Source organism: Corvus kubaryi, unplaced genomic scaffold (assembly GCF_017639235.1).
Source record: "Corvus kubaryi isolate FWS band 111438036 unplaced genomic scaffold, C.kubaryi_AGA036_p1.0 65176, whole genome shotgun sequence".
Classification (NCBI taxonomy): Eukaryota; Metazoa; Chordata; class Aves; order Passeriformes; family Corvidae; genus Corvus; species Corvus kubaryi.
This window is the reverse complement of record NW_024581817.1, coordinates 67,612-87,686: the sequence shown is the minus strand read 5'-3', so window position 1 is coordinate 87,686 and position 20,075 is coordinate 67,612. Positions and strand designations below refer to the sequence as shown.

Sequence of the window (20,075 nt, the reverse complement as noted above, 5' to 3'; positions counted from 1 at the left end):
GCATTTTGCTTACATTCAACCAAATTAACATTTAGATCTCTGACAATTAAGAGATGTTTTATTCTGCACATCACCAATATAAAGCTTGCTTAATATTTTGATTATGTTTTTCTAATTCAGGTTTGGCTGAATGACAATATGACAAAAGTATTTGACAATGACAATAGCATTTACCTGAGAAATAAAATCAGTCTTAAATGATGTTTACATTTATTTCTCTATAAAAGTATAATTTTAATTGAAGACACATTTATTGTCGTATAAAATAATTTTCTAAATTGAGCCCAATATAAAAATTGCCTGACAGCAACATCAGAGTTTTCATAATTTCTACACATGCTTATGAAAGTGAGTTGAGATGTGAATACTTCTTGTTAAGCAGCACTGAACAGGAGGCACTGCTAGTTTGGATCCCCCATTAGCACCTTCAAACAGTGTAAAATGAGACAAGTTTGTCTTCAAAGACAGTGTTGGCACCCTGAGAGCAGATTTGGGACTGCAGGCTCTCCCTACACTTTGTCACTCCACGGGTCCTGGCTGCCCAAACCCAGCCTGACTTTGTGGAGGAGCCAGCCCCATCCACCGCACCACCACTGCACCACCTTGCCCACCCACGTCAGTTCCTCTCCAGTGGATTTACCTAAAAGCTGCAGTAATCTGGTAATGGAGCAAAGGATTGACCTTAGACATGCTGCTCAGGATGGCTTGGATGTGTGACTAAATTAAAAGGCTTGAGATAGACATGAACAGTGATGCTGGGCTGGAGGCACTGGAATGATGCTGCCAATGGGAGGGATGCTGGGAAAGGCATACATCTGTGCTAGTTTGTTGTGACACATGCTATTTATAACTAGGGGGAAAAGAGGGAATGAAAATTATTGTTAATACTAAAACCATGTCTCTTGTGAAACTTCCAATGAAGCAAGGTTGTGCCTGATCCTTATTTGCTTGCGTTACCTGCGCTGCTGGATGGCTAACTAGATCCTGGAACAATGCTTTACTTTGAAATCCTGAACACTTGCACATAAAGAAACAGCCATCTGATACTGGTGGAAAACCCCAGTGCTTTCATCCAAACAGCAAATAAACTTAAGTACTAATCCAAATGGGAAGCCTTGGAGAATCAGTTCAGTTGAAACTTTCTGAAGGTTTTTTACCTGCTGCCAAGTATCAAATGTTTGGGATGACAATGACCAAGGGATAAGAGACTGAAACATTTATTTGTTTTTTCATTTGCTTGCATTGTAGCTCTGGCAGTGTTAGGGTAGTGTCCATTCCACCATGTCCCTAGTTCAGTTACTTACACCATTCAAAACCACATGTGATTGATCAGCCAAGAGCAGTTCCTTTGGCACATCCACATGCCTTGGCAAACCAGAGATTTTCTAACACAGCTACAGAGCAATAATTCACAGACTGTAGTAAAAGCCAGCAATCAGAATACCTTTAATGCATTAGAGAATGAGCTGCAAAGCCCATGCAAATTGCAAGGGACCTCAGTTTATCTGCAGTCATAGCCTAATTTTACTGGATCAGTTTCAATTTTTTAACATACTTACATCAGCTTTATCTGACAAAACTTCAGTAAAATTAAATAGTGATCCTCATATCATTAAAACCAGATGCCATACAGTAGGACAAGAATGAAAGTGACACATGAGACAATTCCAGCATAAGGTTTTGGAGGAATGTATCAGTTGAGATTAAGTAATAGTGGCTAAGACCACCTCAAGTGCAACTTTCTAAGTAAATGATTTGTGTTTCCCATCTCAAATGGAAAACAAAAGTCAATTCAAATCTGATAAAACCATGGATTTTACAGGAAATAGAACACTTTGGTTTTGAGTATTTTAAATGCTTCTGAATTGGATAAATTTAGTAATACAATGTCCTGTCAAAAAAAATTAGGCAAATTTTTTTTGACTTTCATTTTCTGTCTTTTTTTAGCTGAAAAGATCTAAGGAAACATCCACTGTATTGCGCTTGCTTATAAAGTATTCTGATGAAATCCAAATGTCAATAAGTATTTTCAGGAGATGATTTTTATTACTGCAAGATTTCTCTTTAGCTTTTTCACAAAGATTCTTTTATAAGGTCAGCCAGTCTCTTGAAGGCCTGCAATGACAAATATGGTTCACATTTATATTTCAGCATTACATGAACAGGGAACACATCAAACCTGTAAAGCTACTAAAACTTGCCCTAACCATATAGGATCAATATTTTATAATGCAAAGTTCTGCTGATATTCTCTCTTTTCCTTTTACAAAATAATGTATGGGCTTTGACTGCACAAAGCTTCTGATTCTCTGATAGAAAATAAAAGGCAGAGATTTCTGAAACAGAAAAATGCATATATTGATGTTCAAAGGTTATTTGGAGTTCAGATGTAACTTCTAACAAACTGGTGATCCCTGAAAGAGTATCTCTTTTAACTTAATATTACAGCCTGGAGACTCCAAAGGTGAAAAAAAAGGAAGAACAGACATATATAAAAAATACAGCTTGACTGTCAATGTATGGTTATGAATTACTTTAACAAAGAAAAAGGAAAAAATAGAAGAAATACAGAAGAAATAAAAAGGCAATAGAAGCACTTGGCTGTTACAAACCTTCACAACTGCGTGAAAGTACAACTACAGATACGGAACTGTTTCAAGCACCCTAATCAAATCAGTATTAAATCTGCACAAATAAATGTCTCCTATCTCTTCTCCCACTGATTTTATAGATAGAGCCAAATAAAATTAAAAATGCTCCTAAAACACATAAAAGATTAGTTCCTGAGAAAAAAAATAAAGCATGTATGTGAATAGTATGACAGAAAATATTCTTTCTTACAAAGAATTGCCAAAACACAGACAAAAGAACACAGGTAATTCAATCTCAGAATCTCAGGAATGCAAAGTCTAAAAGATACATGATGCCTGCTAATACTTAAGCAAATAGCAGGACTTACTCTGGCTTCAGTAAAGCATTTATAAATAATGTCTGGGAGGTTCAAGTGTGATACACTGCATGTATGAGATATACAGAAAAATTCTAAGTGGTCCTAAAAATTTGGTACCTTTCAGGTCATTTGGATGAGTATCTTGCTTAAGAAACAGCTAATACTGCTGCAAAAGTACTGCTTAGTCACCTACAGACTAAAACCTCTAACATTTAACAAAAAATATACGGAGAAGGGTATAAAAATAAGGGAGCATTACTGTGTGAGAAACTGTCTTGATAAGAATGCAAAAAAAAAAAACAACCTCACCAGATCCATCTGGGCAGGAGAAGGCAGAGAGAAGGAGGCTCTGACATAAGAACTAGGCTCTGAACTATCAATATTGAATGCTCCTCCAGGAACCAGTAATACCTATGAAAATTGATTAACCACACAGTTATTATCACTTCTACACTTTAAAAAAACTATGTTAAATAAAATTTAAGAAAGATCAGTGCTTACACACTTGTATCAGAACACGGTGTAATATTTTTTTCTTCAAAACAAGGAGACAAAAATATGCAACGTGTAACCAGACTTTTCTTAATAAAGCCAAATGGTCTCAGGTTTTGGTTACCAGGTCTGGCTTATATCATCACATTGCTTAGAAGCACCTGGGGTGTAGCTTACTCAGTACACAGTGCTAGGTCATATAAATTGGAGAAATAAAATCAAATGTAATTTCTCTCATTAAAAAAATTTGGTGAACAGCCATCATACATATAGGTACATATATTACATATGTAATACATATATATTATATATATGTAACATACAATGACATATTGTACCATATGTTATATTGGTTTCAATTTAAGTAAACTGATTAAATATCAGCATCTGAATAGAGTCATGAAAATATTTTGTTAATGAGTAACTATGCCACAGTGCCTGATTTGCAGACTTAATGATGGTGCACAGCAAGTTCCCCTGCTTTTTTATGTCTGTATATGTGGACACATATTTTATCTCTCCCTTTTTTCATTTTAAGATCATAAGTCATTAAATCATATGTCATACTTCTTTCTTCAAAGCCTTTTCCATTATCAGCTGCTGTGTATCAGAAACACCCTTAATTTTGATCCACAAGAACATGCCAGCAGCAGGAGGGTACCATTCTGCCAAGTCTGGAGAAAGAGAGAGAGAAAATGGAATCAAGAAACTTATGCCCCACTTTTAATGGATACATCATAGATTCAGTGATGTTTCGGATTTGCTGATACAAACATTATTATCACTATTGCTATAGTGATTTTTTATATCTTGCTTTAAATTAAGGTCACTATTTCAGAGAAATTTTAAAGACAGATATTTTAAACATAGTAAGTATAAGAACATAATGAAGTGAAATACATGCTCTTCATAAAATTGCTTTAAATAGTAATGTGGTGAGCTTTTTTCATCACCATCTATCTCCCTGTCCTACCAGAAAGCATAAAAACACAGCAGCAGACAATTTGTCCTAAGCTTAATATTTAATGTAATTGATTTGCTTATAGTGCTTATCTGTCACTTCAGTCAAGAGATGAACTTAAGTGATTTTTCTTGAGCACAAAGACGATAAACAGCTAGAAAAAAAATTTAAATGATTATCTGTGTTGCACTCTGACCTTTTAACCACTTGTCAGCAGCAGTGAGCATTGCATCCCGCTGGATCCTGTAGAAATCCACCACTCTGAAAGCAAATTATCAATTGAAAGTCATGAACTCATAAAATTTCAGAGTCCATTTGTTTCTGAAGGCAGAAGCAAAGCTTTTCTACTTGAACAACCCAAAAGCATCTCCAACAAAGCACTGATCAACCAGACAGAGGAACTCCCTGTGTGGCTGCTTCTTCAGCTCTGCATGTATCATAGAAACCTTTTATATATTACCTCCACTCTGTCTATTATAGCAGTAGATACAAGTCCTGTTAACAGTATTTACTGCACAAAGCACACATACTGAAGAAAATTAGGGACTTAAACATATGCAAAAGCACAGACTTGATATTTGTGCATTTGGGTTGAATTTGTGTAACAGGTATGCATGGAAATGGCATTTGACAAGGTAAAAAGCAAATCACATGATAAACCTGTCATAACGATTTGACAGCTTCCCCTTTTCTAAACTTTTGAACCTACCTCCTTCATACTTGAAGTAAAAATTTCAAATAATTTAATCTCTTACTGGGAAAAATAACCCTAATCCAAGTTTCACCATGGACAAGTCATGTGCAGTGGCTTTTGTTGACATAAAATAACACAGCTGTGCAATGGAAGACACAAGAGAAATGCCTGATACTGAGTTCATAATTCAGATGCAAATGTGTTCCCATGTCTTGAGAAAACATCCTTACTAATTTGCATAATTTACATAATTTTACATTTGTACTTTTAAAAACACCCTCAGAATCAACAGCTTTGATTTGTGGATGTATTTCATTACACCTGATACACAAACACCAACAGCTCCAGAAACTTATATAGTTTTGGGGCCCAGCTATATCTAGTGTATATTTCATACATTCTGTATGAAATGTAAATCTCCTTTGTGCAGTTTTTACCAAAATTGCAAATTCTGTTGCAAAGTTTTTACCTGTTACTATTTTAATTACATGTTGAAATTACACCCATTAGTAAGACAAAACTTCCCCAAATATGGAGCTGCTCCAAAAACCAGACAAGCTTCTACTCAAAAGATTGATCTAACACCTCACTCTTGTGCAAATGAAATCAGCTGGAAGAGATTCCAGTCAGCTGTGGGGGCCTCATCAGTTAGGTTATAAAGGATTGCAGCTGCCCTCCTACAATTCTATTTTCATTAGTTCAAGCAGAAGAACAGTTTTTGGGCTTGAGCAAGGCTGCCTTTTGACCTACTAGAAAGAGGTAAGTGAAGCGATGTATTTGGGTTTTATTTTTTTTGGAACTCTTGGAAGTTGAGCTAAAGTGTGGTCCAAGTTTCTCTGTGAGACTTATCTTTTATGTTCCTAAATCTTAAAACAAGGCAAAGCTGAGGCTGGTGTGTCTGGTATTTTTTTTGGCTTTTTTTTTTTTTTTCAAATTTTGCTGTTTACAGTATGAACACCAGGAGACAGAAGTGGCTGTTACAGTGAGATACAAGAACTTTTTGCATGCTTTGCTCATGTTTCTGTTATGGACCTTTGCAGAGTGTAGCACACTCCCACCTAAGTGGGAATCTTGGGGCTCTAGTGATATCCAAGTAGAGAATACAAAATGAGACAGTGATAGTCAAAAGAAGCTGTGCTCCTCCTGCATAATAAACGAAAACCAAATGTGGTTCAGTCAGTATGCAAGAAATGCCTTGAGAGTTAGACAGTAGCCCAGTGCTCTCTCTCCAAGAGTAGTGAACAAGGCAATGTTTAGTGTGTGTAGATGAACCTCACTGCTTTTCCATCTGTATCCACAATCAGGAGATAAAGGATGGCAAGAGTGTGAATTCCTGTTAACTTAGTGAGGCAAGAACTCTATAAAGGCTATGCTAACTCTTTCTCAATGGATTCTGTGCTCAGAAATCTTAGCTTTTGCTACAGACCCTAACACTTTAGCAGGGATCAAAACTTTATTTGCTGGCTTGAAGCTTCCAGGATCCTCTCAAGTTCCCTTCAGAGGGGAGCTGCATAATGTGCCAGTGGACTGGAGGATTGTCTGCCTGGATTGGTAGGTGATATACCCTGACCTGCTTGTCTGTAACTTCATATTGTGCCTCTTCAGGGCTCTTGTGTGAACCCAGCAGTCTTGGTGACCTGCCTCACCTACTTGGCCTAATACTAGTCCACCTCCTCTGACTTGTTTACTACAAAGCATGTTTGATATTGGTAATAAGTAGCAGAATGACCGATGATGGGTATCAGCATATGACATAACCCTACCTGTCTATATGCTCCAAGAAACCCTTTTGTCCCCATTGCTGAAGCAGCTGTGATATCATAATCTAAAGAAATAAAACACATCATCAAGACCATGTTTTAAAGAGGACTGTTCCACAATCATCAAAAGATCCATAGCCAGATGCATTATTGAGCATTCCCCAGATATGAAAATGCATGTGGTGTCTCTTGGAGCCCTTTATAAGTAGAGGTGCCAAGGGCAACAGGTCCATGTTACTGGTGTCTCCAAGGTCCAGGGCAGTATTTGGAAGTTGGGGTGGAGGGAGGGAAAAATGGATGAAGAGCTAAATATGATAACTGGGGAGAAAGAGGAAGGCAATGTATATTGATTTACCTTCCTGTCCACATCGGCCTCCCACTTTAATAGTGCCTCTGTGACGAACTAATGGAGCTGGAAGATGGAAGCCACATTTAGATGTGTTCAATGTCTCCTTTCCTTATTGCTAACCATAAAGGGGCTGTAGTTGGCAGCTTGCTTTGAAATGTCTTTGTGGGCTGCCAGTATTGTTTTAATTGAAAAGTAGAATGAAAAAATAATAAATGTTTCTTCCATGCTCTGCTTTACATTGAGGTTTTTCAAATGAACCTATCAGAAGGAGATAAAGTATTTCAAATCTTGATTCTTGAAATCTGAGTTAAGGGGTATCAGCTCAACTGTCCATGCACTGAGACAACCCTCTAGAGCTCTGGTTCTGAGTTCTATGGTGGTCTCTCTTCCTTTGGCAGAATTGACAATGAATGTGCGTAAACAAAACAGCAAAAGTGCAGAACTGTGAAAGTACAAAGCTGTTTTCTTGTGGTTTCTTGTAACTTGGAATATGTTGTCTTCCCTAAATACAATTAATTTGGTGGTTTAATACTTGCCTGTGTGAATGTGCTGGTGTGCATTGTTGACACCTGAATGTGCAGCACAACTCTGTCGATGAGAGGCTTGGGACCCGTCAGAAAACCTATTCTTAAGCTAGAAAACAAACAAAAAGTTACTACAAAAATGCAATGTGCTAGTACTTTGTCTGAGTTATATGTGGGAAAACATGCAACCATTTTATTGACAGTGTGAGGATCTCTTATGCATTCAAATTTATCTGTATCTTAATACTGATGTCAGCTTACACAATTTAGAAGCTGAGTATCAAAGTAATGAAATAAAAACAAAGAGGTTTTAATGCTTGTAATAGCTTCTTAGTTATGAGGCTTCAGGACAAAATCTGTGTTTGTAAACTTTCCTCTCCAGCCATAAAGATTACGTGAATCAAAGGAAAGGAAAGATAGGTTTTCCCATAATGAAAAAATCATGGTTGCTCGGGCTTTATGACAAACAGATAAGAAGTGGCAAATGGCTTTACTCTTCTACTTCCTTTCAGTACTGCAGAAGGAATGGAATTTAGATTGATAAACTAGCTGGTTATTTATAATTCAATTCTTATTACCCATCTTTACAGATTGGCTTAAGTTTTTATTTGAAGAAAAATGGAACCAGTAAGCTCATATGTGTCTTTGGCAAAGATAATATTGTCATGCCATTTTGCAGTGTTACTTCTGAAAACGCAATCACACTTAGTGTTTTGTTGTTGCCTCACTTTCTCTAGGATGGGTTATAATCCACCAGCTGCCAATGCAGAATCCACATTAATTTTTTTATGTCAATTAGGATAACAGATAAAAGCAAGTTAAAAACTAAATATGTTGACTTGTGTGAAATAGAAAACAGCCAAATTAGTTTTTTTTCAGGCAGGTGGAAACAACCTAAAAGAACTGGGAGGCTAGATATCAGTCTAATCCTAGGAACAGTTTGTGAAGAATGATTGTTTCTTTTCTGTATTACAAGTTCAGGGAGCTTGCAGGAATGGTAAGAGATAGATAAAAGGGAAATGGAAAAAGAAGAGAGAAAAGCTCCTAAGGGTTTCAGGAACAGAGCTGGAGTCCAGCATCTGTCTTTCTGCCTAGATGGTGCCTGCAAGAATGGGCTGCCTGGGAGGAGAGGCTTAACTATCAGCATCAAAAGAGAAACAGAACCTGGAGTAAAGTGACTGCCAAGAGATGACATGAAAAGTCAGTGGACTGCAAAAAGCTGTTGATTCAGAAGTTCATTCCAGAAGTGGATAGGTATTAAATGAGAAAACACTACAACATGTCTCATCAGTTCTTATGAAGTCTTGGGTCTTAACTGAATAGGCAATGCTAAGTGGTCTGCAGCTGGCCTTACCCAGATGAGAGAATTTTAGAGAAAGAGTCGGTCCTGATAACTCGGCCATCCACATCCATTGAGAGGAAAGTTGGAGCCCATGGCTTGGAATAAAAAATAAAAAATAAGATTCAAGGCGCTAGTAAGGATTATAATGGAATTATTTTCTTTACTATGAAGGCACAATTCATTCTTCAAATGTGAATTCCAAGGAAAACATGGCAGTAACTTTCTGACAAGTGATTGTTTAGCCTAGCTTTCCGAGATGTGATTACAACATTCTGTGAAAGTCTTCAAGAAATCAGCTTTGTCACTTTTTGAACTTGCTTAGCCCACTGTTTAGCATACAAGTGTTCAGTTTAATTATTGGTATGATGCCATAAGAAGAAGAGAGAAATAATGTTTTTTCTGCCAAGATTTCTTTGTGGAGGTACTGCAATTTCTAAAATGGAGCCTTGTAGCTTTTTGCTTTGCCATACTAAAAAATGAAATCAGAAGATATAACCAAATTGTGAAGATCTGAGTCCAGTATACTTTTTCCTGATCAACAATTCTGTTTTTACACCTTCTCCCCTACACTTTCTAACAAAGCTTCACAATGCTATTCAATGAGTAAGTGAAGCAGTTTTATTGCCACCTTTCATAAAAACATTATTTCAAAAGAGAAAATGCTGACCTTTATCTTCTACCAATGTTTTACTGCTTTTAAGACTTGTTCTGATTTCTGAAGTTAGGTACTTTTAAAGACTGAGCAACTGTAGATTCACATATGAAATCTGGGGAATATTTACACAAAGAAGGGTAGCTGCATATCCAGTACCACTATCTGTGGTACCTGGGAGAACTCCTGGATTCGCGAAAAGGCAAGGGGATAAAAATGGGGTATAGTAGATGGGGAGTAGGCAGTCTTCTGCTGAATGAAAGAAGAGACAGGGAGAAAGGAACATTAAGAGGCTGCAAATTTCAAGTGCTGCTTCAGTGACATACTTGCTTTGCATTGAATGCAAAGTCTTCATCACTTTCTGATTACTGAAAAATTCTATCTCCTGTATGAGGCTTGAGAAATTTGAACCACTGATTAACAGGGCATAAAATACCACATAGGGGAAAATGACTGAAAGGAGCACAGACTGTGAGGCTTACATATGCCTTGGTAGCATGTGAAGAAGGGGCATGCAGGAAGGTCCAGGACTCAAACCTTAGTTCTCTCCTGAAACCTTAGTTTCTCTCCAGAAAATAAGGTGTTACTAAGGATTATGGAAGACAAATTACCTTTTCAAATTGAAGAAAGTAGTAAGGATCATCTTCTATTATGAGAAAATCATATTTTCTTGCAAGCTAAAGGAATTAATAAAAAGTAACAAAATAAATAAAAGTTAGACACTGCAAATTCAGTCAGGTTTTTTTTAACCAGCACCACATTATGCTTCTATTGATTGGTCATTCATTATATAGAAGCCCCCACGATGAGAAACCTTCAAGTGCCCAATTCAGATATCAAAAGATTATAAGAGTAAACCTGGCACCTGTAGTACAAGGACCCATGCATGCAACTGAAGCTCTGTTCCATGTGGCATTCAAACTGTGCAGGCAATGTGCAGCAAATCCAGTTAGAAGCCCATGGCAAAGGTGCTAGCCACCAATGGGCTACCATTGAAAAACAGGTTGTCTAAAGCATAGTTTATCTCTGAAGAGTTGTCATGGAAGACATTCTGCTAGAAACAAGTTCTAGGAGGAATGTCTACTGGACTAATAATGGCCCCAAATACCAAACATGGGAAACCTTCAACTGAAATAAGACTGACATTTATCTATTTCCACCTCCAAGGTTCACAAGGTTACAGCTCCATACCTGGTAAATCTCCTTCTTGCGCTCTGTGGTCAGTGAGTTGCCAGTTGGGTTGCATCCATTTGGAATAGTATACAGGAATTTGGGGAGGTGATGGCTACAGTTTTTCACATCCTCTGGGCTCCAAGCAGACAGAATTTCTTTTAAAGCTTTTGGAATAATGCCATGTTGGTCACTAGGAATATTAATTATATTACAACCCAAGGGTCTCAGCTGTTGATAGAAGGAACAAAACTGTCATAATTGTGTAATTCAAAGGTCTTCCTTTTGTCACTGGCACTGTAAAATTTCATCCTTTCTTTTTGATTTTATAGATATCTCAAGCTCCATTTGCTCATGAGTCAAATAAGTTTGCCTGAATTTGCTGTAAGGCTTGTCAAACTTACCACGTTACTCTTTATTTGTCCTACTAAGCCAACTGAGAAGAAACAGGTATCTCCTATGTTCAGTTGCTGCTCTTCTCCAGGAAATCAGAGTTGGTTTTTCAAGCAGAAAGAGATTTTTGTAAACTTGAACTGTTCTCTCAGGACTCCTCGTGCTCTCACCACAGACAGTTAAGGTCACAGCACCTTTGTTTCCTACTGACAATTTACACTCTACTTCAGTGGAAATACCAGAGCTTTAAGCTACTCTTCATTGACAAAGGGCAAAGAATCTGTTCTCAATAGATATATTCAGCAATACAAAGGAGAATGAAATGATGCTACTGCAGTGACATGTTGACAGCTGTATGAAAAAATATAGGTAAAATACCAATGAAAAAGCTTGCTGTCTCTCCTCTGTGGAATTTCAATTTGTATGATGTAGTGCTCTGCATTTTTAAGTAAAACTGCAAGCTGCTGCACTGTCAAAATACATTCCTAAAAAAGTACAGCTTATTAGACTATATATTCAAATTTAGGACAGCAAACAATAACAATTAATTTTGATGCAAGGGGGGACAACTGAATTTGTAGTGTATTTATTCTAACCCTTCTTGCAGCTCTTACGCATTTTGAGCTGGCATTTAATTTTATACTGATTAAGCTTCTTTTCAGAAGTAAACTTTGCTGCTTTTGCATAGTTCTCGCTAATTCATATCTTCATACTCATATATGGATGTTTCACGCCCATTCCAATATTACACTATTTATAGCTATTGTATAATCTGACCATTGAAATACTTCAGGTATAATACACACCCACTTGTCATAAATTTAATTCAACCAAACTAGGTCCTGATGGCTTTCTTTCCAGTCCCATGTGTGATCTTAGCCCTTGAATGAACTAGTATTTGGAAGAGGAACTTTGAATAGCTTTTACAGAACTTATAGTAGAAAACCTTCTATGAGTCAATATTTATGAACTTAACTGGTTGGATACTAAAATCTTCAGTCTTAGGTATGTTTTTATGGCAAATACAGACAGTGTTTATATGATTGCAGATCAGGCACTAAACTATTATATTAGTTCAAATATAATATTCACAATGTTTTGTAGCTAAAGAATACTTACAGCTGCTAGTGTCCCAGAGTATGTGGGTGCATCCAAAAGGATGTTGTCTCCAGGATTAATGAGCATTTCGAACACCTGCAAAAGAAAAGATTCTGTTTTAAAGATTGTTCAATTTTTGTACATGTGCTTCACACTTTTGACTTCTTAGTGGGATTAAAAAATCTTGATTAGATACTAGTAATTCCCTAACCATATTATTTTCCTGTCAGAAAGGCAATGAACAGATGAAAAATCTGCTTTAGAGCCAAATTAAGACAGGTTATCAACTAGAGAATACCAACTTGACATGGAAAGACAGTGCTCTGAAGCACTCTTTCTCCTGTGTAAGTTACAGAAAGAATCAACTAAACAGCAGTGAGAGTGGACTAGAAAGGATAACTATTTCAGCAAGTAAAACCCCCCAAAAAATCAGGAAGTAAGAAAAAGAAGAAACATATTTAGAACAGAGTTATGGTAAAGCATCTATGTGCTTATTACTGCACTACTTGAGTAACATGAAATGTTACCTTATAGCATATTTTCTACACAATTTTTTTTAGTTATCCAAACTTTCATGCAGTCCTGACAGTCTAGAATGCCACTCCAATTTTATTTCATTTCCCTTGCATTGGCAATACCATCAGACATGCATTTAATAAAGTACCCTGCCTATAGTTATAGAGGGCACTTAATGCTGACTATAGCTGAACTGATGGGAGAATAAACATCTCTCTGAATGAAATGCTTCTGACATATGAACCTTTTGGTCTTACTTTACACAAGCCTTCCTGGCTGCCGGTTGTGACACACACTTCCATCTGTCCTTGCTCTGGACTGTAATTGGCTGTGGGGGGATCATGTAGGTTCCGCTGGAAATCTTTTAGCCAAGACAACAGCTCTGGAATCCTGAAACATGAATAAGAAGGCATATCTAACACCTTATATAGGCCAAAGTTAGGCTGTTCCTCTAAATCCCTGTCAAATCTAGCATGCAGTCCTGAGTCTGATTTCAACTGTCACACAGATACACTTAGATGCAATTGCTATGACTGCTTTATCAAATTAAGAAAATGATATGGGCATCTGTGGACCATACACCAAATTATCATAGTGAAATCTGGGCAGAAATTATTTGCTAAGGATGAAACAGGGTGGAAGCTGAACAATACCCACTCCTAGAAGTGATCATTCTGTACTCGAATGTGGCACTGTGACAAAGCTCTTAATGCTGCTAGAAACTGGCTGCAGATTACAAGGATTTCGAAAACACATTTTCCAAAAAATGTCTTATGATCTTGTAGGATGTTCATAAATGGCTGGGTTCATTTAAATATTAAGAAAAGTCTTAGCTGATGCCCCATGTGTCTCTGTAGGTACCCAAGTATTTTTGCAAACCTGTCCCCACCTGAATCAGTGCTGTCTGCTTGAGGAGTTTACATGAGCACCAAAGTAATGTAATGACATGCAATTTTTGTACCAAAAATGACAATTCTATAAATACCTCCACTCAACTATCACCAGTGCATACTGACTTTAGTATGTAGTGCCAAAAGAAAAGAAATACTCCAAAATGTAGAAACTATGTATTGCAATTCAGTATCTCCTAAATACTATCTGTTTTGGGAGTCTGGATTCTCAAATACTAACAGCTAGGAAATGCTCTACTAGGATTAGGGTTTTAGGTGATTTAAGTGATTTTTTTTTTTTTTTTTCCACTTGAACTGAAATGTAAATAGTGAGGCAAAATGAAAAAAAACATGGGTTTTGGAAAGAACCTATTGTTTGAAAAATGGGCTTCATGAACAGGTTTTAAAAACACAGGTGACTTAATGCAATAATAAAGGATTTTATGATCCTTAGCTTCTGGTATCTTGAATTGCAAGTAGCTGTGACAAGATACCCTGCTGAGGCTGAGTACTGGAGAGCCCTCTTCATCAGATCTTCCCCAATCTCAATAGGAGTTCCATGTCCAATGTCAACAGTTGCCCTCTTAAATGGAAAAACATTAGGATTTGGTGCCCCTCCAGCCAGCGAGATGAGAGATGGAGGCGACTTCTGCATCAATTCGGCTAGAGTAAAAGGAAAACACGTTGGTTACAATTTGATTATTACAGTGGTGATCATATCCTTTAATCGATATTTAATAACAGTCCAGAGAACTTGTTCTATTTTTCAATTTACTTGTTTAACTATCATGAACTCAAATGGATAATTCTTCTTAAACTCACCTTTCTGCTTGGATTAAATAGGGAGGGGGAGATACTATTAGCACAGACTAAAAAAATAATTTTAAGTTAAAAAATTTGTAATTTATTTTGAAACAATCCGAACAGTTCTACTATTATAAAAACTTCAGTGACTGGTGTCTTTTGAGCTTCAAGAATTTAAAATCTTAATGATCTTCTGTTTAGACTGACTTGAAATGATGATTGGCTTTGTTTTTTTTTCTGTTTTTCATTTGGTCTCACTTCAGCTGCTCTGGCAGCTACACTGACAGATGATTATAGCTTTTCTATAAGGGAACAGAAATGTTTCTGGTAGCCCAGTTTTAGTGGCAGAGACACTGTGTAAGTAATTTGCTATGAAGAAAATCTTAATTCTGCTTTTAAGTCAGTTTCACAATCATTCAGATCCAATCTATACAGTGCAGACTGGACCTTAATCCAGCAAGGGCACTTGATTGCATTAAATCTAAGAATTCACAATACGGCATTCATGCTGGCTTGACAGTTTTACATCAGATAAGAGGGGACAGATGATACCAGGTCTGGCTTAAAAAGCAGCCTGTTATTGAGTTTATTTCCTACTAGTTATTAGCAGACTTGAACATGGGGAGTTAATTCTTATCAGCTATTTCACCAATTTGGGTTATGCCTGTGACTTTTGGCCTGGTAAAGAGAGATTTACTTTGTCATCAAAACTGCAGGCTCAATATGTCTTTCTGCAGGAACTGTGCTACTTAATGCTTTTGTTATGATGCATATCAATGTATCACTTGAAAAAGAGATTGCCTAGAGTGAATTACTTGACTTAGCTGTACCTGTATGAAGCATTTTAAGCAGAACAGCAAATGCCAACCCCTTACCACGAGGGGAAATTGACCCCTGAAGGCTTAACTACTGATGTATGTTTCATGCTCGGATTCTGTCAGGTCTCTGTGGGTTCCAACTGAGTAAACAAGTAGGCAGTTAAGCTCTTCTATGTGTCACATGGAAGACAATGTAATGTGGTAGCCTAAAGATAGATGAATATGGAAAAGGAAAGTGTAGTAATACTGAGGGGGTGGGGGTGGTGAGGCATTTATGGACACGAACAGGATACAGGAAAATGAGGTGGAAAGAAACATGCTGGGACTTTCAAGTCATTAGCAGTTGCTTGCTCCTGGACACACAGCATAAACTCAGTTGCAAACTGTGCCAAAAAGCCCAGGTTCAGAGACAGTAACAGAGACTTTTCAGTCACTTGTGAAAGTGATAATACTAATTTGTCTGTCTGGATGGGTTTCTGAAATGGTTCAAGGCTATTCACTTTATTTTTCTTTATACCTGCTTGGCATCTCCACTTGACAAAAGTCAAGTTATCTGGCCTTGCTTGTCAGCTTACAGCATGGTTTTCTTTCAAACCTTTTCAAGTCTTAAGCCATGATATCCCAGCACAAACCAGAACATACAATGATACTTTCAGAGCAACTGGGAAGAAGGGACATGTACTCACTCAGGAGTCTTATTGGAGATGCTTTTCTTGCTGCACTCACAGTGGTGATGAACCTAGAGTAATTCATATCTATGGAGAAAGAGTAATTAGTTGGACACGAAGCTAGAAGAGGGAATAAGAACTGCAGCGTGCTTTTGGTATGTGCATCTCGCACAAGTAATGCTTTTGATCTGGGTAATTTGTGGTATGCCAGTGAACAGGAAAAAGCCCTTTCCCCCCTCCCCTTACTGTCAGCTCTGGACTTTTAAAGGCAAATTAGAAATCTGAAGATTTGATGGCTCTTAAACAACCATCAGCTCTTTTTTATTTAATGAGAATCCAGCTTTATTTAGCTGTATTAAGCACTGCATTTGAAGTGCTTTTAGGACTGCAAGCCATCACTATGAGTCACAACACTTGTCAAGTTAGAGGTGGTTTTTTTTTTGGAAATGATAATTAAGATAGTCTTTCATATGTATCTGATGAGTGCTTTCTCTCCTTTTCCCTGGTGCCCATAGAGACTCAATGGATAGTGAACTAGAGTCAGGCAGCAAGCCCGAAGGCCTGGAAGGGCCACAAGAAAGCAATCTCCTTCGAAGGTAAGGAAAGCACAGAAATGAAGTTGAAGGGCAAAGAGCAACCACAGCAACACGCATGTGCCGGCAGTTACTAGAAACGATCTACCGAGCAAGGCCGCTTTGAAAACAACATCTCGTGCTTTCTAAAAATACCTTCCTTAACTTCGCTCCCCCTCCAGCCCGGCACAGGCGCGGTGCTGGCTGTACGGAAGGGCGGGCTGGAGCTGTGTTTTAAGGGACAGCTGAGCAGCGCTTCGCCGTCCTCCCCGAGGCGATTCCAAGACACCCCCCTGCTGCCCACCCCCAGCCCCCCCGCGGGGGCACGGAGCCCTCAGGGCCGTCCCGAGCTCACGACCGGCGCCGTCCCGCTGTCCTGTGGGTTCGGTGGCGGCCGCGGGCACCTACCGGCGGAGGGCGGGCAGGGCGGCCCCGCTGTGGGCTTGTGCCGGGGCGCGGAGCGGACGCGGGGCGCTGGCCGGCGCTGCCGCCTGCGCGCTGCGGGCAGCTCGGCAGCGAGTGGCGGCGCGGGCCCGGAAGCGATCCTGTGCGAAAGCCCTAAAACGAGCGGCTCCCTCACCGGTTCTGGCTGTGTAGTGCCCGCGAAGCGACGGCTGGAGCCCGATATTGCCGGGAGAGGCGGGGGAAGCGAGGCAGGGGGCCCCGCCGGGGGCTGGGCAGCCCCGGGTGCGGCCAGGGCCCTCTCGGCAGCGGCGGGGCGAAGCAAGGGCTGGTGGTGGGGAAAATGGAGGAGACTCACAGAGTGGTTTGGCTTGGAAGGGACCTGCAAGATGATCTAGTTCCAACCCCCTTGCTACGGGCAGGGACACCTTTCCCTAGACCGGGTTGCTCAGTTCCATTCAACTTGGCGTTGAACACTTTCAGGAATGGGACATCCACAACTTCTCTGGGAAACCTGTGGCAGTGTCTCATCATCCTCACAGTTAAGAATTTTTCCCTACTATCCAACCTAAACCTCCTTTTTCTCAATTTGAAGCTATTCCTCCTTGGCACTTGTGAAAAGTCCCTCTCCAGCTCTGTTGTAGCCCCCTTTGGGTACTGGAAGGTGCTCTAAGGTCTCGCTGGAGTCTTCAGGCTGAATAACCCCAGCTCTCAGACTGTTCATGGAAGAGGTGCTCCAGACTTCACTCGCTCCAACGGGTCAATGTCTTTCCTGTGCTGGGAGCACTCTGGCCGGGAGGTCTTATAAGAATGGAGTAGAGGGGCAGAATCACCTCAGTGGTAATGGTTCCACACTTTAAAGAACTTTATGATGTTTCCACTAAAGGTTTTGCTCATATAAGGGAGCAGTATCTTATTTAAAATTTGAAGTGTGACATCTCTAAGTAATTTTTTTTTTCCCCACAGGTGAGTAGGATCAGTGGAAGGAAAAGCAGGATGGTGGTATGACATGTCCCTCCTTGCTGGGTGTTACACGCTGTTGCTTGTGCAACACATGTAACTGGTGGAGTAGCTGCTGCTGCTTAGAAAGGTGCAGACACACAGTGTCATTTTCTATTCATGGCTTTGGTCTTCAGCACTCTGGGGTTGCCATGCCTCTTGGTCCTGAGTGCAAAACGGTAGAAAGGGGTCTAGGTGTAAAGTAGTCTGAAAAAAACAGTACAAGAACATGCCAAATCAGCTGTGCTTTGCAGCATGTAGATCTTTGTAGTTAACTTGGAGGCAGGAGAGTAAAAATACTGGATGGGACGAGCACTGGAACATTTCTAGGCCTTAATTCAGGAGATCACCAGGCTTTACAGTGCCCCATGCTCAAAGCATATTTTAATTGGAACCTTCCAAAACTTGCTGAAGGCAAAGCTGAGGTATGAGAGCAAAATGTCTCTAGAAAAAAAGATGAGGTGCATGAACAAGATACACTCTTCTTCCACCCCCCCAATTAGCGTACCCTTTAATTTGGGTCACTTTATGCAGTATTTGGATCTGCTGAAAGGCTTCATAATTAGATGGAGTATGTTGAAATAGAAATGGAGTTCCTATCAAGTTTGGGATGCAGTCAGGAAGGATTGCTTAGTTGGTGCATGAATGCTCTTACACTGAAAATAAAATTTTATTAATAGCTTTAATGATCTGAATAATTTATAATTTAGGTAATTGCCTTCTAATTGTGTGATCTACAGACAAAAATAAAAGATGAGTATATAAATGTGAAATAGCAAGTGAAGAGATATTGAACTTCTGTGGGGTTCTGGCTGTGAAAGACTGATTGAATATGAACTGCTTTTTGTGTAATTCTGTTTTTTCATTTCCTGGCTGTCAGTGTTGCAGTTTGTGACACAGACCAAAGCCCAGAGAAGTCAAGGGACAGTTTTCCATTTTCCATTGATTTTTGTGGGCTTTGTCTGGTCTCTTAGCCAATTATGGTGTCATCCTATTGAAACAAATTAAAAAAAAATAATTAGCGTACAATTGTTTGGATGCTTATCCCAGCTGGATTCATCTGGCAGTTCTCTGCATCACTGTTTATATTCCTTAGCAACCACAAGTCGAATGCTCTGTTTTACTACTGTGTAAGAAATTCTGTCTTTGCTGTCTTTGTTTATTACTTGCACACTTAGAACAATAATGATTTGGTGCAAGTCTTGCATAATTCATGAAGCATCGGTAAGGTGTACGTGTGGTTGTTGTTAATGTCTCCTGTCATCTGAAACTGTACTACCTCCTTCTAAACTTGCTACATGCTATGTCCACTTGTGTTAAAAAACCCAAACAACAAACAGAACATAAAAGCCTAAAGCAAATTGATTTAAGAACAGGGAGATTAGGTAAATATTGTTACTTCGCTGTTTCCTTCTCCCTTAAGGACTTCAGGGTATTTCTTTTAAGAGGAGGACAAAGGATTGAGACAGTAAACACAAAAATTTAACTGAGTTGCTGTTTTTTGCAACTGTATCAACAAAGTGTAAATCTCTCCAGGACGCTGCACTGTAGCCTGGGATATTACACATTTTTTAGTTTTATAGCATGTTTATTCTGTAATATTTGAGTGCCCTGTTTGAAGCGATCGTTTCGCACGGTTAAACGTGAGTGTATGACGAACAGGGTGCTGTCTGCAGAGGCCCGAGTGGGGCGCAGAGCTGCTCCCGAGGGGTTAAAAGCTGCGGATCCAAGCGATGCTCGGCGGAGCCGGGCCCGCACCGGCGCTCGGCGGCCGCAGGGTGGCGCGTGCGCACTGCGTGTCCCGGCAGCCAGCTCCAGCTCCGGAACAGGAATCCCGGCGAAAATCCTATTGGCATCTTTTATTTGGCTGTCATTTGTAGCTGTGATTAAGAGTCCTGCCTGAACGGCTTGGCTATCCGCGTTTCAGTGAATGGGTTAAATTTCGGCTGGTAATGCTTCTTGTGGGTTGGGGACAACAGAAATGGAAAGTGGCTCTGTCAAAATAGCCTTACGATGTTCAC

The 20,075-nt window shown here is 39.3% G+C and overlaps 1 protein-coding gene across 2 annotated transcripts; it reads right to left on the bottom strand.

The window, feature by feature from the left end:
- Positions 1–1,201: 1,201 nt before the first annotated feature.
- Positions 1,202–17,164, bottom strand: LOC121673090 (kynurenine/alpha-aminoadipate aminotransferase, mitochondrial-like). 2 transcript variants are annotated; one of them, XM_042046133.1, is made up of 14 exons: positions 17,062–17,164; positions 16,100–16,168; positions 14,286–14,454; positions 13,159–13,291; positions 12,407–12,481; positions 10,916–11,125; positions 10,336–10,401; positions 9,085–9,167; positions 7,743–7,839; positions 6,861–6,922; positions 4,600–4,664; positions 4,010–4,116; positions 3,260–3,361; positions 1,202–2,115 (listed from the first exon to the last, which is right to left on the bottom strand). In XM_042046133.1, the coding sequence occupies exons 2-14, from the start codon at positions 16,164–16,166 to the stop codon at positions 2,074–2,076; spliced, it is 1,278 nt and encodes a 425-aa protein (XP_041902067.1). In that variant the 5' UTR covers positions 16,167–16,168; positions 17,062–17,164; the 3' UTR covers positions 1,202–2,073. The 2 variants fall into 2 exon arrangements, with proteins under 2 accessions (XP_041902067.1, XP_041902068.1); XM_042046134.1 differs by lacking the exon at positions 17,062–17,164 and adding an exon at positions 16,810–16,913.
- Between the last annotated feature and the right edge of the window lie 2,911 nt (positions 17,165–20,075).

Coding starts and splice junctions, on each gene's coding strand:
- LOC121673090 (XM_042046133.1), bottom strand. CDS start 16,166: ATGAATTACTCTAGGTTCATCACCACTGTGAGTGCAGCAAGAAAAGCA. Junction 14,455..16,099: donor ATCTCCAATAAGACTCCTGA/GTGAGTACATGT, acceptor CTTTTACTCTAG/CCGAATTGATGCAGAAGTCG. Junction 3,362..4,009: donor AAAAGGCTTTGAAGAAAGAA/GTATGACATATG, acceptor CAATTTTCATAG/GTATTACTGGTTCCTGGAGG.